Genomic DNA, 23,595 nt, shown 5'->3' with positions numbered 1-23,595 from the left:
GGATGGCAAGAGAAGCTCAAATACAAGTGCTGTGCATTTCATGGTGACATGGGATTCCCAAGGGGTAATTTCTTCCAATTCTTTTTTTTTCCTATTGGCTTGGGAGTCTAAGGAGAGAGAAGGTCAGGAAACAGTGCTTCATTTTCTCTGCACAAAATTTCTGTGAACAATCTCTGATCTGGTAGATTGACTTCTTTTTCAACAAGCACTGCTTATACTAATTCTGTGACTCAGTGAGTATTTGCTCAGCATCCATCAGAGAAATAATAGCTCAAGTTTATCAAGAGCTTACCATGTGTTTGGCCAAGCTCTGGGAATGTAAAATCAAATAAAACTTTGACCTTGTAGGGATCCCTGGGTGGCGCAGCGGTTTGGCGCCTGCCTTTGGCCCAGGGCGCGATCCTGGAGACCCGGGATCGAATCCCACGTCGGGCTCCTGGTGCATGGAGCCTGCTTCTCCCTCCGCCTGTGTCTCTGCCTCTCTCTCTCTCTCTGTGACTATCATAAATAAATAAATAAATAAATAAAAAACTTTGACCTTGTAGAATTTATATTTTAGTGGGGGGATGGGGAGAGGGGATAAACAAGACATAATGATACAATGTGGTAAAGAGTGTGCCTAAGGAGGTATAGAGGAAGGAGGAATTATTTCTTCCTGGGAAGATAAGAGAAGATTTGCCAAGGAGGTGACATTCTATGGGACTTGAAGGTGGGGGGTGAAGGTGCAGGATGGGGAATGGAAGAGAAAAAGGAGAGAAGTGCCATGCAGGGGCAAGTGTGTTGAAAGCTGGAATGGAGTGCTCAGAATTCAGTGCTCAGAACACAGTGCTCACGAAGAGGAGTGGTGGGAGATGGTTTACAAAGCAGATAGGGTCAGATGATAAAAAGGCTTTGTTTGAATGCCCACTAGGGAGCTTAACCTTTGTCTCCTTGGCAGTGAGGAGCCAACATGGGATGGCCCCATCTTGGAGGGAGTGATATGATGAGGCATGTTGGGACAGAAAGACCCCCTGGGGTGTGGCTGCTTCCTCTCCTGAAAAGCCCCTAGACCTCTCCATCTGGCTGGCACCATTCATATGTAAAGATTTGGCTCCAGCGTCCTCTCCGTAGGGAGCCCTCCCCGATCCCCGTGCTCTGGGTGCTGTGGCATCCTACATAAACATGGATCATAGCACCCGAGGTACCACATCGCACATTCGTTTCCCTGCTAGCCTAAGCATTGTTGGGACTTGGCCTCCCGTTTCTGCTTCTGGTTCTGCCTGGCTGTGTGGTCAGCAGCTGGCACAGTCCTCAGCCTTTCACACTTACTCCCTAGAAATGTTTATTGTCACATGAAGGAGAATGAGCATCCTTGCCTTTATAATTTCTGAAGCAGTAACAGGCAGAGGGAGAAGCAGGCTCCATCCACCGGGAGCCCGACGTGGGATTCGATCCCGGGTCTCCAGGATCGCGCCCTGGGCCAAAGGCAGGCACCAAACCGCTGCATCACCCAGGGATTGAAGCAGTAACATATAATAAGTAGGACTGATTGAATACTTACTCTTTGTGAGGTACTCTGTGATCTCAGTCAATTCCCATACAACTAGTTGGTGACAGTGACAATAATATTTTTTTAAAAGATTTTATTTATTTATTTGAGAGAAAAAGAAAGCACAAGCCTGGGGGAGCAGCAGAGGGAGAGGGAGAAGCAGACTCCTCACTGAGCAGAGAGCCTGACCCCAGGCTCGATTCTAGGACCCTGAGATCGTGACCTGAGCTGAAGGCAGATGCTTAACTGACTGAGCCACCCAAGTGCCCCAACAGTAACTTTTCTCTTACTATTAACACTGTCACTACCACCACCACCACCACTACTACCACCACCACTACTACTACTGAAATCACATATGGCTTTTACCATGTGCCAAATACAGATATGATATACATATGCTAACTCATTTGATTCTCATAGCAACCTTCTGATGCGGGTATCATTATTCTCCACCCCCCCCCCCTTTTCTTTTTTACAAATAAGGAAACTAAGACAGAGAGTGAGTAAGTAATTGGCTAGTAAGTGATGAATTAGATTTGAACCCAGGCAGTCTGGCTCTAGAATCTGGGTGCTGTCTATTGTTTAGATTACATACATATCATAGGTTTGAAGAGGTTAGGGGGCTTCAGACTATCCAGTGATAAAGATCAGGAATTGATCCCATTTCTGTCTGGCTCCAGAGTCCTAAGGCTTCAATTCTCTGCCCTGTTCCACTGCAAACATAATATGAGTGTTCACCGGGGTTATCACTAAGACATTTAGAAAACTGAATGTCTGCAGAATGAAACAAAGCATCATAGGGAGATGTCTGATGCCTGAGCAGGATCAGAAGCAGCCAGTTGTGGGGGAGACTGGACAAACTCAGGGTGGGTGGATGGAGAGTCCCTATGAAATTGGGATTCAGAATGCAACTTTCATCTAGGAAGTTTCCAGCATGAGACACTGTATCTGAAATCACCGTTTAAGATCTTCAAGCTAGGAACCACTATGTCAGTTTAATGAAAAAAAAAATTTCTTTTCCATCATCTGTTGAAGCATTTAAGATCAGAAAGTGATGTCCTCATTATCTCTCTGAATCCTGGCAGATTTCCTTAACTAAAAGAGCTTGAATTTGGAAATCACTTCCTTTAGAAATCCCTTTGAGTCCGACACAGGAGTCCAAATTCCATGCACTTTAGCTAATGATTAAATGCCTCCTTTTCATCTTCCAGTTCCCCTCCCTCTTTTCCAAGCAATTTAATCTTAATCATTCATGTATATTGTTTAGTTAGTCATGGCAACGAGGCCATTTGATTGACCAATTAACAACTAAATTTAGACCCAATATTGACAGTCCAGCTGTGTTAGCCAGTTTTGAGATCCTAGCATAAGGCTTTGAGTGATCTCCATGAATTGACAATGCACTTAGAAATGATGGTGTTGTAACCAAAGAAATTTCCTTGTGGTGTTAGAATACATCATTTTGGCTTTCAAATATATGTATAAGGCAATCATGAGGGTGCAAACGTAGCTCATCTGGTTTCAGTGAAAGCAGTTTATGAAAAAAATAATCCAGAGGGGAGAGGAATTCCTTTTGAAGAAAAGGACTTTTCAAGAGAGATGTAGATTTCAGAATTTCAATATCAAGCTTCCTTTTATTTTCCTGTTTACAGAAACAAATGTGTAATTGTTAAAATCTCATTTGTAAAACTGAATTTACAAAATGACAGTCTGTTGCAATGAAGACTTCATATGTACCCATCTAAAACGTCACCCCCGGTTTTCCCCAAGACTCGATTGTATTTTATAATTTAAAATATATGATCTTCATTGTAATTCAAGTGAAAGAGCATTTACAAGTTTAACATTAAATGTGTAAATGAACATATAACATTGAAAGAGTCTTTAAGTGATCAAAGATTATTTAACCGTGTTTCAAATCTTCAAAAATAGTATGTTAAAAAAATACACAGGGGCACCTGGGTGGCTCAGCTGGTTAATCGTCTGCCTTACAGCTCAGGTCATGATCCCCAGGTCCTGGGATGGAGCCCCACCTCTGGCTCCCGGCTCAGCGGGGAGCTGCTTCTCCCTCCCTCTGCCTCTCTGCCCTCCTCCCCTCCACGCATACACACTATCTCTCCTTCTCACAAATAAATAAATAAAATCTTTTTAAAAAATATACAAAGACAATTTCAGGCAAATCACTTCCTGCTCATGGTTTGAATTCCGGATCGAGTGCTCATCAATTCATCATCCACTCCACACAGGCTAATAGATGTCTTTCACATTCTCAACGTTCACATATCCAAGGAAAATGCTCTTAGTTGCTCCAGGAAAATGAGGATATTTTAATAGTTTGCTTCAGAAGTATGGGCATGACACTATTTATTTTACATGTGCATTAGACTTTCATCGCGGTGCTGATAGATACCAACCAACAGGTTTGTCACTTGTCTGCTGTAAATCTTTTCCTAATTCCTCCTAATTATTATAAATAACCACTGACTTCTGAATAAAGCCTTTTATCTTAGACCTTAGTTAGAACTAGTTTGTAAGTTCATGGGAGCACAAAACAATGTACAAGCTTTTATAATGTAAGAATACTCTGGAATAACCCCAAATGTCAAATGCAGTAACATCTCTATCTGTATGAAATAACTCGAAGAGGCAAATGCATAGAGGCAGGAAGCAAACTAGTCCTTGCAGGGGGAGTGGGGGTGGCTGGGAATGAGGGTAGGGAACAGGGAGTTGGCTGCTCACTGGCACAAGGTTTCCACTTGGGGTGATGAGAACGGAGGAGATCATGATGACGAGAAGACTAAATGCCACGGAACTGAACAGTTTAAAATGGTTTACTTATGCTATGTGAATTTTACATCAGTTTTTTAAAAAATGTAATAACATCGAGTTGTGAGAACTGGCAGTGACAAGTAGTGAAGGAAAAGGGTGCTTTATAAGGAAACTGAAGTCACATGCCTACTTTGGGCTTCTGTCCCACTTCCTCCCTTTAAAAACAGTTAACTGAGCCCGGGTGGCTCAGCGGTTTAGCGCCGCCTTCAGCCCAGGGCCTTGATCCTGGGGTCCTGGGATCGAGTCCCACGTCAGGCTCCCCACATGGAGCCTGCTTCTGTCTCTGCCTCTCTCTCTCTCTCTCTCTCTCTCTCTCTGTGTGTGTGTGTGTGTGTGTGTGTTTCTCATGAATAGATGAATAAAATCTTTAAAAAAAAGTCAACTAATTAGATGTCAGTCTAGAGAAAAGGAAGCGGCTACATGGTGTGAGCCCTCCCATGACATCCCACCAGAAGGGCATTTTGAACCACATTTCTTGGGATTTGTTCTTGTTTTGAAATCCTAGGAAACTTGCTGAGCATGTTTTTTTCCACCTCGGGGCTCTGCCGATTTGTTGGTTTCAAGCACCAAGACTTGGTGCCCTGAGGTGGCCATGTCTGAGTGAAGCACAAAGCTAGGGAGCTTAAGAATCCGGATCCTTCCTATCTTCAGGTGTCACCTTTAACATCACCACAACCATCTAAGTAGCTTCTCTACCTGTGTTCTTAATCTTATTTATTTATTTATTTATTTATTTATTTGAGACAGAGACACAGGCAGAGGGAGAAGCAGGCTCCATGCACCGGGAGCCTGATGTGGGACCTGATCCCGGGTCCCCAGGATCGCACCCTGGGCCAAAGGCAGGCGCTAAACCGCTGCGCCACCCAGGGATCCCTGCCCTGTGTTCTTAATCTTGATCTGTTGTGTGGATGAATATCTTCATTGCATTTACCCCAAATGGTGGTTTGGGGACATATTTTTGATTTGGGGATTTTTTTTTTTTTTTTCTTAGGTCTGTCTCCTTTTCTCTCAGATTAGCTCCTCAGTGGCATGGATGGATGCTCAAACGTATTCCTGGGCCATTGGTCCATATGCTGAGTGAGGTGCTGGAGAAGTGACAACAAAGCCCAACCAGGCCTGATCTCCACGCTAATGAACAAAATCTACTGAGAGAGACAGATGTTAAGCCAAGAGTCACACAGAAACCTAAAGCTACAACTGTCAGAACTGCTCAGAGGACCCAGAGGATCTGTATTAGGAACATTTAACCTTGTCAGGGAGGTGAGGCAAGCTTCTCTGAAGAAGGAATACTTGAATAAAGCTTGAAAGTCAAGAAGAATTAATTAAGCAAAGGAGAGAGAGACCATTCCAGGCAGTGAGAACAGCCGGTGCAACAGCCCAATAGCGACAGGGACAGGAAGAGAACAAGAGAACAAAGAAGGCCATGAACGGAGAATAGAAGCAGAAGTGGATAGAGGTCAGACCAGGTGAGGTCTTGTAGGCCGGCCTTAGGATTTTTGTCTTTATCGTGAGAGTAGTGGGAAGCTCTTGAAGATTCTAAGGAAGATGGGAAGGATTGACTTGATGAGATTTATATTTTGAATATAAGGCTCTACTGTAAGAAATGGAGAGGAAAGAGAAGCCGTCCTTGATTCCTGACTAAGATCTGGCCTCCCTTTTCTCACTCTGAGCCCCAGAGTCTGGACAGGGAGATGGGGTGGAGCAGGCCTGGCCAATCGAATTGCTGTACTCATTTGTCCTCAATGCCTGGTTCATTGGTGAGCAGGAGGTAGAAAGTTGGCTCAGTCAGAGTGACTACAGGGAATTTAACAGGAGTTACGGGCTTTCTCTTTGGCCTTGAACCTAAGCACACATGAAGAGCTGCTACTGTTGTCTTGCCACCACAATGTGAAGAGTCTGATGCTACCAGGGCCATCAAATGAGACCTGAGAATGAGGCTAAGCTGAGAGACGGTACGCAGCTGAGTCCTGCTGGCTTTCAGTATCTTGTTAAAGCACGATTGAAGTGGTCTTTGCTTAGGTACTCTTTGGTTTCATGAGACAATATTTCCTGTTTTGCTTTTGCCACCATTCACCCAAAGAGGGAGAGGGCCAATAGGCAGTAGGGGAGCATGCTCATCTGCTGCTTCAGGACTGAGGGAGAGACAGAGACTTCTGATTCCACTACTCCTGCCAAGCAGAGGGGGCATCAGAGGGGGAGCAGAAGAGAAATGGTCCCATTGCTGGGAAGATATACTTTTGGGTATCTGAAAATCTAATCCAAGTAGAATGGTTTGTGTAAATTTACCCTTCCCTATGCTAGAAATGGTACTTTTGTCTCTAGGGTTCCTAGTAAAGTTCCTTTTGGAAGCTTAGGTCTACTCTGGCTAATATAGAGGGGAAAGGGGATGAGCCAGAGAACCAGAGAGGTCACAAAGACCTAGAAGCTGTGGGATGGAGAAGGAGGGGTGTGGCAGCCACTGAGGCCAAGCATCATGTCCAGGGAGATGTGCCTGTGGCCATGCCCAGGGTAAGATGTGATTGTCCTTCTCTACCACCCAGGACAAGGGCACCCCACAAACTACCTACCAGCATTGTTTCCCCAGCCAGTGACTCCAGGCTTCTCAGCCAATTTTCTGGGTTTTCAGAGCCAAAGGAGGAGTAATATCTGCAAGGGAGGAGGAGAGTCAGCAAGACCCCATTGGTTTAGTCTGTCTTTCAGGATGAAAGAGAACAGTATCGTGGAGAGAGTGGAACAGGAAATGAAAAGCTGTGGGTTTAAGTTCTTACTCTGATAACTAATAATGGAATGGGGAGCTAGGCCCCTCTGTTCTGTTTCCTCAACTCTTGGATGAAAGCCTTGAATTCAATGTCCTTAAATCAAATGCTAAACACGTTAACATGGATAACTTCCTTTAAACTACTCAGGAGGTGAACCCTCTCTCAACTTTTGGGGAGATCACCTCCTGTTTCAATCTGCATGGGAAGCAGAGCTCCTTACTTCTACCTCAGCTGAAGGGAGGACAGGTTCTTTCTATCTCTGACCCTCAATAGCGTTTGACCTTGGATCTTCCCTTCTGGGGCTTTGAGTCTTGACCGAGTGGCCCACGGTTCAGAGAGGGTGGGGCTTGGGTTTGTGACAGGAGTGGTGGGGGGTACAGGCAGTGGCCAGGCTGCATGCACTGAGGCTGCATTTTCCCCAGCTTCCTGACTGCTTCCCAGGTGTGTTTCCCAGCCTTCATATTAAGTCTGTAAGCCACGCAATAGAACCGACACCCTGGAGTTTTTATGAGGATTAAATGAGATAATTCATCAAAGGAGTCAGCATTGTGGCTGACTCATGGGAAGGCTCAAAACATTCATTATCATTGTTTTCAGAAAGATGATGTAAAATTGTCTTGAAAAACCAGCCCTAAGATTAATAATGTCTGTTGAGTTAAAAAATGTTTTTATGATTTTGTCTCTTAGCCCTCTGTGTTTATACTCGCACAAAGACATTACCTACTTTCATAGGGCAGTGAGGAAGTAGAGGGTGGGACTTCATCCCTGTCCTCAAGGAGCTAACAGTTTAATCAGACACATACAACTTTCAAGTATTCAGTGTTGTGTGTTAAAAAAAAGTCATTTGCAGGCTGAATAATAGCATGTGCCAGAAGGAAACCTGTCGAAACATGTTCAATGTTAAACATGGAGAATGACAGGGGAAGTCCCGATACATTTCAGACCATCACTCTCACAACTCTCTCCAAGAGCAGTCAACATCAGTGGTAAAAATATGGGTACATTTAAAAAATAAATTCATTTGGTAACAAAGAAGCTCTCAACGATTCATGGATTAATAGGTAATGGAAGTCACAAAGTATTTTTAATTGAACAACAGTGAAATTAATGAAATAGCAAAACCTTTGAATGTAACTTAAACAGTATTGAGAAGAAAAGCAAGCCAGCAAGTAAGCAAGCAAGAAAGGAAAGAAAGAAGGCTTAAATGAGTTTGATGTTTAACTTAAGAAAATACAAAAATAAGAGAGTAATTTCAAAGAAATTAGAAAAAGAAACTAATAAAGATAAGGGCTGAAAATAAACAAATAGAAAACAAAACAAAAAAATGATGGTCAAAAAATTAAAAGAGGATTCTGAAAACTCCAGTACGTTGGGCAAATCTAGAGCAAAGCTAATCAAGAAAGAGAATGTGCAAATAAATGTCCTTAAATCAAATGCTAAACACGTTAACATGGATAACTGCCTTTAAACTACTCAGGAAGGCAGGAGGGGACACAATCAAAAGAGATACAAAAGAGATAAAAATCATAGATATAAAAGAGATAACAAGTAAATACTGTGATCAATTTTACGGTGTTTAAATTAACATTAAAAATGTCTATTGTAGGAGATACAGGTGTGCTTCCCAGTACTCTCGTAACACAACTCTGTGTTATGATCCATTATGAAACTCTGTGCTCTGCTTTGATGTGTTATGGTGTGTTATGATGACACAGCCTAACATCTTAGTAGCTTAAACACAACCAAAGTTTCTTTTTCGTTTGTGCTTTGGGTCCAGTGTGGGTGTGGGTGTGGGTGTGGGTGTGGGTGTGGGTGTGGGTGTGGGTGTTGGTGTGAGTGTGGGTGGGGACCTGCCTGATACAGTGACTGAGGGATCCAGGCTGATGAAAGATGCAGCTCTTCCACACGTGCTTCCAGAGTCCTTGAAACTGGAGAATCTAGAACTTTCTGCCAAGAGCTTCTTGTGCAGAGGGCTTGGCGATGCACCCCTCAGATCTCCTTTCCAGAGAACCTGCTGTGAGGAGTGGAATTGGCTGACAGCCCCCAGCTGTTGGCACCTTTGCGACTGTGGCTGTGTTCCAGCTGAGGCTGAGCTCTCTGTGGGCAGCTCACAGCCCAGCCGTGTGACTAGGGCCTGGCCATCTCTGCCCAACAAGGGGCTACCCCACAAGCAATCTGCATTTAAAGTTCTCCTTGGCCCAGGCCAAGACTTTTTCAGAGCGGCTTTATAGCCTGAGCCTCTTCCTATCTGGTCCTCTTTCTATATCCCCCTTCACATCTTCCCCATGGGTGTCAGACCTACAAGGCAGCCTGGAGGCTTTCCCTCCGTCCTCCTGCTCCTGCTCCCCTGGATCTTTCAGGCAGTACCCATAACACATCTCTCTCTCTCTTTTTTTTAAAGATTTTATTTATTCATAAGAGACACAGAGAGAGGCAGAGACACAGGCAGAGGGAGAAGTGGGCTCCCTGCAGGAGCCCGATGTGGGACTCCATTCCAGGACCCCGGTGGTCAGGACCAGAGCCGAAGGCAGATGCTCAACCACTGAGCCACCCAGGTGCCTCTGTAACGAATCTCTTGTATGCCTCCCTCCTGACACCCAGCAGGCCAGAACTCACAGAGCCTCTGAGTCATATTTCACTTTTGTTCACATTTCATTGGCCTAAACTAATCATAGGTCTGTGCCCATCTCCATGGAGGTAGAAAGCCTAATCCAGAAGAGAACTAATTCGGAAGAGAGAGTACAAAGGGGCACATATGTGCTATGACTATGATTATCTGGTTAAATAGCTATTGATCACCCCCGTTTCCTTGCTGGCAGGGCCCCAGTTTTGTTCAGGTGTCTATCCTGCGTTCCCTGTCATGACCCAGGAACTCACCAGAGCCAGTTACAGCTATCCTATTTACCTTCCCAGTGGTTGGATCAGGAGGAGCCATCTGATCTAAATCCTGGGCAAAGCAATGGGAGACGAAGTGTTCCCAAAGCCTCTCAGCTTTTAACAGGGACCCAAAGCGGGGAAAACCCCATTTGTTGCTGAGTTCTGTTGTTTGTGGATGAGCTACTCAGGGCTGAGGCAGCCATCTTGCAACATGTCAACAGGGAAAAGGAGAAAAACAAAGATAAAACTTGGCTGGCAAACTTTTTGCAGGGGACCCTTTATGGAAGAAAAACTATGAAACCTGAGATTTATTTAGCTCCATAGTCTCCTACATCTTGCTTTCTTTTCCTTTCCTCACACCATGTCAGTTCATGTTTGAAGAATGAAAATAACAGCTCAATAGTGTGATTTAACCGGCACAGAGAAAGAAGCCAAACTGACCCTTCAGGAAATGAGACATACATTAATGATTTTCTTTTGACTCATTGTTTTTGAAAACATCCAAATCCAATTAACTGCGGTTTATAAAAATAAAATAGATTCCTAAAAAGGAAAAAGGAGATGCTAGACTTATTCTTTCACTCCACATTAGAGACAGGACTGACATCTATGGGGCACTTACTGTGTCTGACACTTTATGTGGAACTTTGTGTACATTGTCTCATCAAATGAGTTTGCATTGCCCTTTGAGTAACATTTTAACTCCTGGGGCCCTTGGGGGGCTCAGTGATTGAGCCTCTGCCTTTGGCTCAGGTCGTGATCCTGGGATCCTGGGATCAAGTCCCACATCAGGCTCCCCGCAGGGAGCCTGCTTCTCCCTCTGCCTGTGTCTCCACCTCTCTCTGTGTCTTTCATGAATAAGTAACTAAAAGAAGAAAATCTTTAAAAAAATTTTTTTTAACTCCTTACAAAGCCCATCATACCCACTGTGATCTGGTTTATCTCCCCAAATACCCCTCTCCATCTTTGCTCTGGCCCTGTCATCCTGGCCTTTTCTTTTTCTGTGTATGAAACATACTCAAGCATGTTTCTGCCTCAGGGCTCTTGCACTCACCATATCCTCTGCCTGGGATGCTCTTTGCTTGGCCTTCTCATATTTGATTTCTTTACATCAGTCACACCTCCGCTAAAATATCCATTCTTTGGAGGGGTGTTCCTTGACGATCCTACCTCAAATAGCACCTCTCCCTCTACCCCTAGGCACCTCTTTCAGTACCCGGCTTTATTTTGTTTCCATCATACTTAGAGTATCTAAAATTATCTTTTGTTTGACTTTGATCTGTCTCCTCCCACTACATTTTTCCTCTGTGCCTTGTTTCCTGCTATATCTCAAACATTTAGAAAAGTGGTTAGCACAAAGGAAACATTCAATGTTTGTTGAAAGGCTGAATAGATAACACACTCTATAACCTTATAAGGCAGAGCACCTATCATTTACAAGGGTCAAGGTCTTCCAACCAAAGACCACCAGGAATACCCTCGTAGTTAGACAAGTTGGGTTTGTTGCTATTGGAGTGAAAGAGAATGCACACCACAGGGAACCATGAGACATCTCAATAAAATGGGGTGTTAGAAAAGATTCTTTAGGATGTGGGTTCAAGTTAGTTAGTTACAGTTGGGGTTTAAGAAAGCAGGACTTTTTTTTTTTTTTTTTTTTTTTTCTAGATTGGATGTTGTCAGGAAGCAGGGACAATTCTATGATGGGTTATTCTTGATAAATTTCACCTTTGAGGCAGGAAGTCTGGAATGGGGCCGAAAGTGTAAGTGGTAGGAAAGCAGGAGATCATTCATGTTAGGCAGGATTGAGTGAGGCTGTGTTTCTAGTTTGCCAGTGACCCTGTTTTTGTCATACTCAGGCAGGATTACTGAGTGGTCTTATTTTTGGTTTCACTTCCTCAGAGTTAGAGAGTGGCCTTGTCTGATATTTGTTCTGTGCAACTGTGTTTACCAGAAGAATACAAAGGCCTTGCAGTGTCAGGCCACTGACTGGATGTCCAGGTCTGTTTTTCTCTTTCTTGCAAGTGTCTTAGGGCTGGAGTCCAGCGTCAGCACAGAAATAAGCAAGGGTATTTCCTTTGGCTGTCTGATAGTCCTCGACTCGTGCTATTCCAACCAGTTCTGGATTTATAAGGAGTCACTGAACAAAGATGCTGGAGGCCAAACTGGAGAAACAGTGTTTCTAGAAGTCAGACAACTCAGAAGCACCCTTATTTGCCCAAGAATAGTTACCATCTCAGGAAATGCCCAGGCATATTTTCAAATGAGGGATGGTGTACCCTGAATGAGAAGATCACTCCATGCTCACCACTGCCTTTCATGACATGAAAGGTCATGTTCAACAGTCTACCAGGACCTTGGTTCTAGGTCAACATTGTCACTAAATACAACGGTTTTGTTTTAGAAAATTCTTTTAACCAGGACCCCAGCATCCTCTGGGCTCCCATAGCACCCTGTACTCCTCTGTCACTATCCCCACTATATTGTAATTAATTTGTTTATGATCTGTCTGCCTGATTAGCTTGTCTCCTACATGTTTGTATCACTGGAACCGAATTTTAACAAAGGACTTGGCACAGTCTAGGTTCTCTATAAATATTAAATGGATTTAAAATGGAGATTTAATTCCTGGCTTGAATTCATCTCACAAAACACTCACTTTTTGAAAAAGATTTTATTTATTTATTCATGAGAGACACACACGCACAGAGACACAGGCAGAGGGAGAAGCGGGCTCCGCGCAGGGGAGCCCGACGTGGGACGATCCGGGTCTCCGGGTTCAGGCCCTGGGCTGCAGGCGGCGCTAAACCGCAGAGCCCCCGGGCTGCCCTCAACACACCCGTGGAGCCTGTACTCTGAGGCAGGAGGACTCTATGATAAATCAGATAGTCCTTACCTGCAGGGAATTTGTATTCAATTCGAATAGACTTAAGAATAGGAATAGCTGGCGTTTACTTAGGATCAGGCTCTGTGTTAGGTGCTTTACACTGACCTGACTTACTGCTGCTACTTACAGGTAAAACAACTGATACACCCATGGGGTAAGGAACTTTGCTGAGGTCTCACAATTACTAAGGGGCAGAGCAGGGAGTGCAGCTCGGCCAGTGTGACTCCAGGGACACTGGCCCAAATGTCCGGTTACAAGGTCCCGGGTGAGTTCGCAGTTGCGCGGTGGGACGAGGTCGGGCAGGCATCGGGGCTGCAGCGGATGCAGCTGAAGTGCAGCGGGCGCGTCGGCCAACCTCAGGCCGACTCGGCCCCCTGCTAGTCCGAGGGGTCCCCGGGGACCAGAGGCGCCGTCGCTCTCTGTGAAAGCAGCGATGGCTTTGGGGTGGGCCTCACCCTGAGTACCCTTCAGGGACGCTCCTTGGGCGCCCGCCGTACCGGGAGTGGGCGTGTCTGCCACGGCCCCGCCTGCCCCCACCCCGAGGCGGGGGCCCGGGAAGGAGAGGCCGAGGGGCAGGGAGCCGGGTGGGTGGGGCGCCGCCCCCGCCTCGCCCGCGCCCCAAGCCCGCTTTAAACTCCCGCCCCCTCTTAGCGCCGCCCAATGCGCGGCCGGAGAGCCCGGGGCACGCCGGGGATTGGCGCGCGCCGCGGTTGCCGGGGTGACGGGTGGGGCCGGCGGGGACCCCGACCGCGGCCGGGGAGGGGGACCCCGCGGTTTCCGTCCCCGCCCCGCCCTGGCCGCGCCCCTCGGCGGCGGGAGGGGCTGCCTCGCGCCCCCGGCCCCCGCGCCCCCCCGGCCCCCCGCGCCCCGGGCGCCCCCCCCCCCCGGCCCGGGCGCCCCCCGCCGGCCTCCGGCTCGGGGCGCGCCGCACTCCGCCTCCGTCTCCGCCCCCAGCGCCCGCGGCCGCCGGCTCCCGAGCGCTCGCCCGGCCAGCGGCGCGATGGGCTGCGGCAACTCTACGGCCACCAGCGCGGGGACCGGCCGAGGTGAGCGGGGGCGACGCCGGGGCCCGGGGCTCGGGGCTCGGGGCTCGGGGCGGCGCGGCGGGGCGCGGCGGGGGCGCGGCCGAGGGAGGGCGCCCTACCCCGCTCCCCGTCCCCGTGTCCGGGACCGGGAGGCGGGCACACCACACCGCTCGCATTGGGGGCGACCCGCGCGGGGGCGGTCACGACTGGACGAGGGGAGCTGCGGGGAGGACCCGCGGGGGGCCCTGCGGCGGGGAGCCGGGACCCTCCCGGGCGCGCGGATCCGTGGGGAGGCCCGCAGGCGCCGCTCCGCTCCTCGCCGGCCCCCAGACCTCGCGCCGGCCCCTCGAACCCAGACGCTGCCGCAGGGAAGTGCAGCCGAGCAGTTGACGACTCCTGCTGCTGCTGCTGCTGCTGCCGCCGCCGCCGGTGGCCGGGGGAAGCGAGTTGGGTGGGAGAACTGTAAGCGGGCTCTGAAGATTCGTGTGAGCTGTCCGGACGCCTGAGAGCGGCTGCGCTGCCCGGAGGACTTCTCCGGGAAGCTGCAGTATTGAGGATGTTGTACATGAGTGTGATGGAGCAGTGATCTGTTCATGTATTTTTCATTAAAAATGTGTATATTTAAACTTCTTTTACATCACTTCATTCTGTTGATTGGCAGGCGAGATCTCCTAGGTTTCCCCAGTCAGCCAGGCTTTGTGTTAAGTGACTTATTCCAAAACTCAGCCTTTCCTTCTTAACCGAGCAAGTGTCTCCCGATTTAAGAATCTGGATCTGTTTTGAGTAATACCTGCCGGCCTATTTTAGAATCCTTAGGGATGAAGAACCCTTATCTCCTCCAAATGAGAGGTATCAGATGCCACATCCTATCCCCACCAGCAAACAGCAGTCTGATGCTGCAGTATTTCCTAGCAGACTGGTGTGGATGCCCTGTCAATAACTTTGTGACCTTGGGCCTTTCACTTCCCTTCACCCAGACCTCTGTGGAGGATGGAGCCTAAAATTCAAGTCTGACTTGCTTATTTATTTTAATGTTGATTTTGGTATTTTCTTAGTGGGATCAAATGTGGAAATCTACTCCGTTAATTGGCCAGGATTGTTTTTTTCCTTTTTGTCGGTAACCACACATGGAATACTCTGTTTTCTGAGAAGATACTGAAATGTGGGGGGGTGGGGGTGAGGGGTGGTTCTCGTCCTAGAGCTGTGAATGAACCCAGGTAATAATTCACTGAAAAGTTGATCTCTTACTGATAATCTTTACCATCTTGAATTAAATTCTCCTCCTTGCGATATGCAAGGAGCCATCAGGGAACGGATCTTTTCCATCTCCAGCGAGACAAGTTCGTTATCTTAGTTACCATCTTATGCCAACAAGGGCAAACAAGATTCTGAGAGTGGCCAGAAAACTCTGCATGGAAACCTGGAACAATATCAGGGCCACATCCTGCGCCATGCATTGTATCTCTCAGTCTACCAGCTACTGGGGCCCCATGCAATCCACTGCATGAGCACCCCATCTTTAGAAGGGCTAAGAACTATTATCCACATTAAAAAAATCAGAAAGATTTGTAACATTTTCTTTGCAGTGGAGCTAGGTTAGTTCATTTACATTTTTATTTATTAACAAACTGCTTGTCAGATTTGGGGGTAGGAGGGAGGGGTTTCATTGATTAATCAGATGATGATAAGGTCATTTGGAAATGGTGATATGAGGAAATGGGAAAATCTGATTCTCCTTACAGATACTTGGTTGACCTTTTTTCTCCCCTGAGATACACATCCCTTATTACATAAAAGGAGGTATAGTTATATTGAAAGAAAAAAAACCACTTGAAATGCACAGCTTCTCGTTGAGTAGCTTCTCTTTTGCTGATGAAGAGCAATGCGTGTAAGAGCATGTTGTCTCCTCTGGCTTGCTCTTTGCTAAAAATTACTTTTGGTTCAGGGAAGAGCAAGATAGCAAGTGCAGACTGTAAAGCATTAAGGAGAAAACATTATGAGGAGGGACTTATTGCATCACCTCTTTGATGGATCTGCCCTGGTCTTTTGAGAAGTCATTCTCTAAACATTTCCTTGCTGGAGTCCAGCTGGCTGACTTTGGAGTTTTGGTCATTGTTATTTTGAAATTTTCTATCAGCTGGTGGTAGGACTTCAGTTGCAGAAAGGAAGTGCATCAGGATGAAACGTGTAAGATGAAGAAAAATAAACCTCAGTGCAAAGATATTTGAATATCTTTTCAGTCGTGAACTTCGACATCAGCATTGGATACCCTACGGACCAAGTTGCATACTTGTGGTCTTGAACCCAAGTGGCATGAAATAAATGCATTAAATAGATGTGTCCCTGGGATGCCTGGGTGGCTTAATTGGTTAAGCATCTGACTCTTGGTTTCGACTCAGGTCATGATCTCAGTGTCCTGGGATTGAGCCCCACATCAGGCTCCATGCCCAGTGTGGGGTCTGCTTGCACCTTTCCCTCTGCTCGTCCCCCCCCCCCCCCATAAATAAATAAATAAATAATCCTAAAAAAATAGATGCTGTCCCTATCCTCCAGGTACTTACGACGCTCAACTTCTGAAATGTCCCACATACATACAATCCAGTAGTTATATTTAAGCTTTTCAACAATTAATCAGTCCATCCATCCGTCCATCCAGCCAGCCATAGATACATAAACAAAAAAAAATAATACAGAGAAAAGGTGAGAAAGGTGCTAAACTTGGAGCCTGGAGAGTGAGGCTCAAGCTTCACTTTGGCTCTGTACTGGTTGCATTGCATTTCATTTCACTTTTCTGAGTTACAGAGTGAAAGCACTGTGTAAACTATAATTATTCCAGAGTAGTGGAATATTACCACATCGAAGGTGAAATGGCTTTCCCTGAACATTTTTCTACAAGAACATGGCAAATCTACTTCCAAAGGGTGAATTAGTACATTATAATAATACCCTTAAACCTGAAATCTCCGTTATAAACCCTGTTTTATTCTCCAAGTAACTCAGGTAAAATGAGATAACTGTATCCCCTCTCCCTGAGCTACCTGAACAACTGCGTTTCTTGGCTTTTGTGTAGAAAAACTGGTTAATATGACAAATTGATATTTAGTAGTGTGCTTGAGTAAACTTGATTCTGTATGTCCAATATGTGGGGAAACTGATATGCAGTAAAATGATCAAACAGCCATAAGAAATCAGTTCCTAGATCACTCAGGCCCTGGATAACTCCAGTTAGAGTTGTCCTAAAGATTTCTAACTGTAAGTTTATATCCATTGCACTGCTACATGCAGAGCACTGTACTTGAGTAAGAACTTTTGAGGCAAAGGTTGGGCAGCCAGTAATGGACGGTTGGATGAACTCAAACTTCCATGCTCTTGAGAAGCTGATAGTCTAGGTAGGCTTGACTGTTGGAGAATGGTAGCAGAGCACAGGATGAGAGTACATTGATCAGCCAGGTGTCCAGGAGATGTTGAAGAATATAGTTTAACCAGAGGAGCTTCCGGAAGGAGTTGAGCTGTCGGTCCAGATGGGGTCATGAGGACCATTTCGATTGCACGAGAGCTCTCTCCATTTTCATGTTTTACTAAGATCACTCTCTCAATGTAGGAATTTGATTTCCCCCAACCGAGAACTGTATTGAGAGGACTTCTTATATTTTACGTTCACTGAAGATTCAGGACATTTTTCCTGCATAGTCTAGAGTCTAGATCCTTTAATCCTAAACATCTGGATTAAAGAATCCATTTTAAAAGTGTTGCATTTTCCATAAGGCAGGGAGCTCTTGCTGTTTCTCTCTGCTCTCTAGCCCCACCTCTCTCAGCAATCAGATTCTCTGTCCCCTTGTTTTTCCTTGAACATATTTTTTAACTAGGCAGAGAAATGAGCAGCCCTGCGTTTAAGCTAATGATCTAAACACGTTGCCGTCTGTATACCCGCACATACAGATGGGTAAGCAAGTCTGTAACGTAAGCCAGACAGTCTCTTTTCAGGTAAATCAGAAAATCCCTTGAAAAGTTTGGGTGGTTCCAAATATCTACAATAGCCTGTTTCAGTGCAGGCTAAGGCTGTAGAAATTCTTTGCAGCAGAGGACTTATTTCAGAAGTATTCTGCTCATCAGAGTTGATTGAATTTTTTAGTTGTAGTTTTTCTACCAGAGATACGTATCTGGCAACAACTGTCCATAACTCTGTGGCAGTTTATTATCAGAATGTTTCTGTAATGGTTCTTCTGCTATTTATATAACAATAGTTTGAAGAGGAGAAGTTTAATAATTATCCTATTTTGTCAGTGTACCTGGGGAGTTAATACAATCCTTTTGGATCCAATTATTTAGATTAGTTTTCTCTTCATCCTCAATTAGCTAGATAATTGCATTCTCTTCTTTGGATGTAGCTGTGTGGTCCAGCCTTACTTTACATCTATAAATGCTTTGGTAGATCTGCGATGTTGCCACTGTGCTTAGCATGAATCTAGGCCAGATGGAGGAAATAATATAAAATTTTGTTGATAGCGTTCAAGAAGTCACTTGCATCTTGTGCATTTCCCTGCTACCACCCTTAGACTCCAACCCCAACCCCACCATCCTTCTTTCAGTTCCCTAAACCTGCTGAACTCACTCATGTTTTCTCTCTGTTTGAAACACTCTTTGCTGGAGAGCTGATTTTTGTTTATTTATTTATTGCCTCTTCTGTTCCCTTCCTCCAAATGTAGGCCTCATGAGAGCCTCCTGCGGCTTGTTCCTAGCTGTACTCTCAGTCTCTAGACTGGCATCCAAACTCTCAATGGAATTTTTGGCTCTCAAAGAAATTTATTGTTGTTGTTGAATGAATGAATATATTGGGGAAACAAGATAACAGAACTAAGTCCTAAATTGTGTGGCTGATAAGAGCAATTGAGAGAATAAAATAAAACCAAAAGTAGTCAGGGTAGTCTGCTTGGAAGAAGTGGCACTTGATTTGATTCTGAAGAATAGATAATGTTTGGATAAGCAGATAGTGGAAGGGAGGGCATTCTTAGTGCTGTGTGAAATCACAGGGACTGAAATGGGCTCTGTGCATTTCAAGGCCGTAGGTCTGGCCTGACTGGATTTGGTAGCTCACATTGGTTATAGGGTGTTGGGAATGAAGAGCATTTAGAATAGAGAGTGAAGAGGACAGACAGGAAAGCCAAGCCTCAGAGTTGAGGGTGGGCTCCGATGCCAAAAGGCCCCAGTTCACATCCTACTTTTGACATTTATCAGTTGCGTGATCTTGGGCAACTTGCTTAAATTGTACCTTGATTTTCTCAACTGTAAAATGGGAGAATAGAACCTGCTCCAAGATAAAATGAGTTCACATAAGCAAAGGGTGTAGAACAATGCCTCGTATATTGTAAGTACTCACTGCTATTTATTATGGATATAAGGAACGACTTTTGGGTCTGGTGTAAAAGAAAAGAGTGGGCATACAGCAGTGACTGTCTGGGGTTGGCGCAGTAAGAAGGGCCTGGAGGTGGTTGATGTCTGAGACCCCTGGGACAGCCAGGCTCAGGATGGACTGCATGGGACAGAGAAATAAAAATGAACCCAAACTAATGCCTGGGCAACTGAAAGGTTCTGCTGCCTCTGAAGGGAAGGTAGGAAGGTGCAGGTGATCAGTACGCTCTTGGAGGGTCCTCGTTGGAAGTGATGATGGTGAGTGACAGAGATTGGGAAGTGCCTCTATGCAGGTGCTTGCACCAGTGCTGTGACCGATTCAGACGTTCAGGAGTCCCAGTTCCTGGCCCTGACCTTGCAGCCACGTGGAGGAGTGTGAAGGTGACCTGCGTGAGTCGTATTCAGTTCTGTCACAAGCCACATACCACGCGTATAGATGTGGCTTAAATTATAATATAGCATCCAGATGTCAATGCCTTCCCTTAGGTGTGTACTTACGTGGCTGACTTTATTTATTAATTTTTAGCTCCTCAAAGTGTAGCTACTCAACAAGAACAATCTGCAAATGAAGAGATTTTCTGTAAGAGCTTCCATATTCATGAACATAATTTTATATTTCTAGGACACATTGGCCTGAATTTTCTTTCTCCTTTATTAAAAAAATGACTTACAAATCTTGTTCTTTTATTGGCTTCTTGAAAAAAGAACATTGCTTTGGATGAACTTAAGAGTTGTTGTTCTACTTCTTTTGGCCACACTGAGACTATGACATAGTTTTAGAACTATTATGGGTCAGAGGAGACATCACAAGCTGTCAAAATTAAAGACAGCTTTGTTTATCTTTTCTGGAGTTATGTTTATACAGGCCTCAGAGGGCCTTTTCTTTTCTTTTATAAAACAAATAAAAAGTAAGACATTCCTGCATATTTTTATTATTTCTCACAAGAGCCATAATCATTTATGTTTCTGATCATTTTCGCTGAGTGATATGAAAAATCTTTAGCGCTTTTTAGAAATTCTTCACGTAAATAATTTTATTTTTTTGGTGCATGTGTTTAAATCATTACCACTCAGTCGGAAGATAGAAATACAATATAATACATAACTTAGCAATTCATTTACTTGTGAATATTTCCAGTTTATTCCATAAATTTTATACAGTGCAATAGGACAGAGATGCAAAAAAGTGTTCATAGGCTAGTTTTTCAAATGAAAAAATGTATGTGACCTTTCTTTTTAGAAAGATAGATCTTTTCTTTATATTAGAATTTGGCATGTGGGAGGAAACTCAAAAGGGTAAATGTACGACTCTGAACAATGCTGAAAACATAATGGGCAGTATAGCTCACTCTTCTAAACTTGTAAGACTGATTAGATTATAAAAGAACGTTTGTCTGTAGGAACCAAGATGTTCTATCTACCTAAAACTACTGAACCCATGCAGTGTCTTGGGGCTGGCTTGCTTTATTCACAAGGAATAGCATTTTGTTTCTGTTTGTGAGATGTATGATATGTTACATTAAAGTTAATCCCAAAAGAGAGTTTTTGGTTTTGGAGGGATGGGAGAGGACAGGATTAAGAAGGTATAGAGGGTTCAATGATGGTCTCTAAAAAGATGTCCACATCCTAATCCTTTGAATGTGTGAGTTATCATACTTGGAAAAAATGACTTTTGCAGATGTAATTAAGGATTTTGAGATAATTTGGGTGGACCCTAAATCCAATGATAAGTGTCCTTATAAAAGAGAGAAGGTGATGTGGGGACATGGGTAAGACAGAGTGTGCACCACCTTGCCACAGGCCGAAGAATGCCAAGGCAGGAATGCTCAGCATGGAATTTTGAATCTGTTGACACCTTGATTTTAGGCATCTGGCTTCCAGAACTCTGAGAGTATTTATTTCTGTTGTTTTAAGCCACCCAGTCTTTGGTGATTTGTTACAGCAGCCATATGAAACTAAAGCAGAAGGTTTTCCTGGAGTTATTCGGGAATGGGATATAATTAGAAAATAAGGAAATATAGCTTATGAACTATACCAGGAGTGTAAATTATTATTTGCTGTAGCAAGTACTGTACAGTTCAGTCTTGGTGTGTGATTCAGAGAGCACTTCGAGGTTGTTTAGAACCCCAGTGACCTCTTAGGACACCCCATTTTTATAAAACCTGTTATAGAACATGAAGAATACCTGAGAGTTTTTTTTTCCCAATCCAATTTTCCAGTTCTCTGACACCAACTGGGAGTCCTACAATGCAGCTCACTTCTGACACCAACTGCCTGCAGTCTGTGTTAGTTGCTACAAGTTTAAGGGCAAGGTTCCACAAGATACCCTCACCTCTGACTCCAGTCCCAAGTATCGGCTCCTTAGATTACTCCGACTTGTATCCAAGTTAGCAACAAAAGTGAGGGTTTGCACAGCTCCCTTTCTGAGTTTGATAATTTGTTAGAATGGCTCAGAATTCAGGAAGGCATTTTACTTATGGGTTTAAATTTACCAGTTTATTATAAAAGATACAAGTAAACAGCCAGATGGAGAGATGCAGAGAGTGATATCTGGAATCATGGGTCCTGAGCATGGGATCTCTGTCCCTGTGTAGTTGGGGTATGCCACCCTCCTGGCACAAGGATGTGCTCACCAACTCAGAAGCTCTCAGAGCCTCATTTTTCAGGATATTTTTTATGGAGGGTTCATTACAGAGGTGCGATTGATAGAATCATTGGCTATTGGTGAGTAAGTCAATCCCCAGCTCCTCTTCCTTCCCTGGGGACAGGGATGAGGCCAAAAGATCCAAGCTTCTAACAAGGCTTGGCTTTTCTGATGACCAATCCCCATCCTGAAGCTATCCTGGGTCCCATTAAGAGTCCCTTCTTTAGAATGGAAGAGGCTCCAATTACCCTTATCACGCAGGAAATTCCAAAGGTTTTAGAAGTCTTGTGCCAGAAAGACGGGACAAAGCCCAAATATCTTTCTTCGACCCCACAATATCAGGTTAAGTTTTTTGAATGCTTGAATAATTTGGGTTTGCTATGCATTTTTTATTTTTAAAGATTTGTTTATTGAGAGAGCACACGGTAGTGGGGGGAGGGGCAGAGAGCGTCTTAAGTGCAGAGCCTGCCGCTGCGGGGCTCGATCTCATGACCCTGAGACCACAACCTGAGCTGAAACCAAGAGTCAGACCCGTAACCTACTGCACTACCCAGGCGCCCCTTGTCATGCAATTTTGAGTGACTGAGACTTTTGACTTTGAGACTCACTAACAAAATATTAAAATCTTTTGAAAGGTGTAAAGTAGAACATATACACAGTCTTGGTGAAGTGCTGCTTTGAATAACCAACAATGTTTAACTGTTTCCTACTTTCGGAAGGAAATGTTCTTCCTTACAGACCCCTAACCATTTATAATTACTTTTTTTTTTTTTTGTCACTGAAACTGCATATAATACTTTTCTGAGAATAAACCTTTGCCCCGTCTCTTTTTTAGGAAGATACTTAAAATTATCATCCTTTATACAGTTTTGGAAAAGAGTCATCAAATCTTTAGTCTTACATACTTTGTGGTGCTTTCATTCTATGATGAACATTGTTGCCTTTTCCCCATCTCTGTTTCTTCTGAGGCCATTATAGTAATGCATCAGGCTGTGTTTAAACAGTAAAGAGTCATTTTGGCAGGAAATGAAGTGGTGCTAACAGGAATCAATGGTCTATCCCAGGGGCCTGGAAGGAATTAGATACCATTGTAAATATTTGTTTAGCAAAGGATATACCACATGAACCATAAACACAATTTCAGGCAAATGGGATTTTGCCACTATCTGAATTGTTCTAGATAAAAGTGGTTTTTTTTTTTTTTTTTGCATAAATTCTCTAGAGTAGTGATTTCTTAATTATAATCAATATATAGGTGAAGTGTGATTACAAGGTTGTAGTGAGGGTAATAATGATTTTTCTTCTATTTCTATTAATTTTATTATCTTATATTTTTGGAAAAGAAAGATATTTTACATTTTGTATGCCTGATGGTTATGCCGAGGGTTTCCCACAATGACACATTTTCTCCCACTCTGAGAGGTTGTGTTTTGGGGCGTCATCTTCTACCTGTCCTGGTTGTAAGCTTATCATTAATACCATGCTACCTTGCTTCTAAGATGCACATTTTCTTCCCTTAAAAAAAGGGGGGGGCACATATTACAATCACGTGTATATAGGATGTGGTGTTTCTGACATTTTTGCCCACCGCACCACTGCGCTTATGAAATAGATAGTCCCCTTTCAATGAGGGACAT

General features: G+C 44.6%; 1 protein-coding gene across 7 annotated transcripts in view; it reads left to right on the top strand.

Annotated features, from left to right (window-relative positions):
- The first annotated feature begins 13,494 nt into the window (after nucleotides 1-13,494).
- C16H12orf75 (chromosome 16 C12orf75 homolog) overlaps nucleotides 13,495-23,595 on the top strand; it is a 37,314-nt gene continuing 27,213 nt past the window's right edge. The window contains exon 1 of one of the 7 annotated variants that reach the window (XR_011998039.1): nucleotides 13,495-13,926. Coding sequence is in view for 5 of the 7 variants with exons in the window: in XM_072742978.1 (XP_072599079.1) it covers nucleotides 13,541-13,926 (386 nt within the window). In the remaining 2 variants the exon portion in view is untranslated. The remainder of the gene's footprint in view (nucleotides 13,927-23,595) is intronic. The other 6 variants (XM_072742978.1, XR_011998040.1, XM_072742979.1 and 3 more) reach the window with 6 other exon arrangements.

The sequence above is a fragment of the Vulpes vulpes genome, chromosome 16, assembly GCF_048418805.1.
Source record: "Vulpes vulpes isolate BD-2025 chromosome 16, VulVul3, whole genome shotgun sequence".
NCBI classification, from domain to species: Eukaryota; Metazoa; Chordata; class Mammalia; order Carnivora; family Canidae; genus Vulpes; species Vulpes vulpes.
This window is presented reverse-complemented; position numbering and strand designations above follow the sequence as displayed.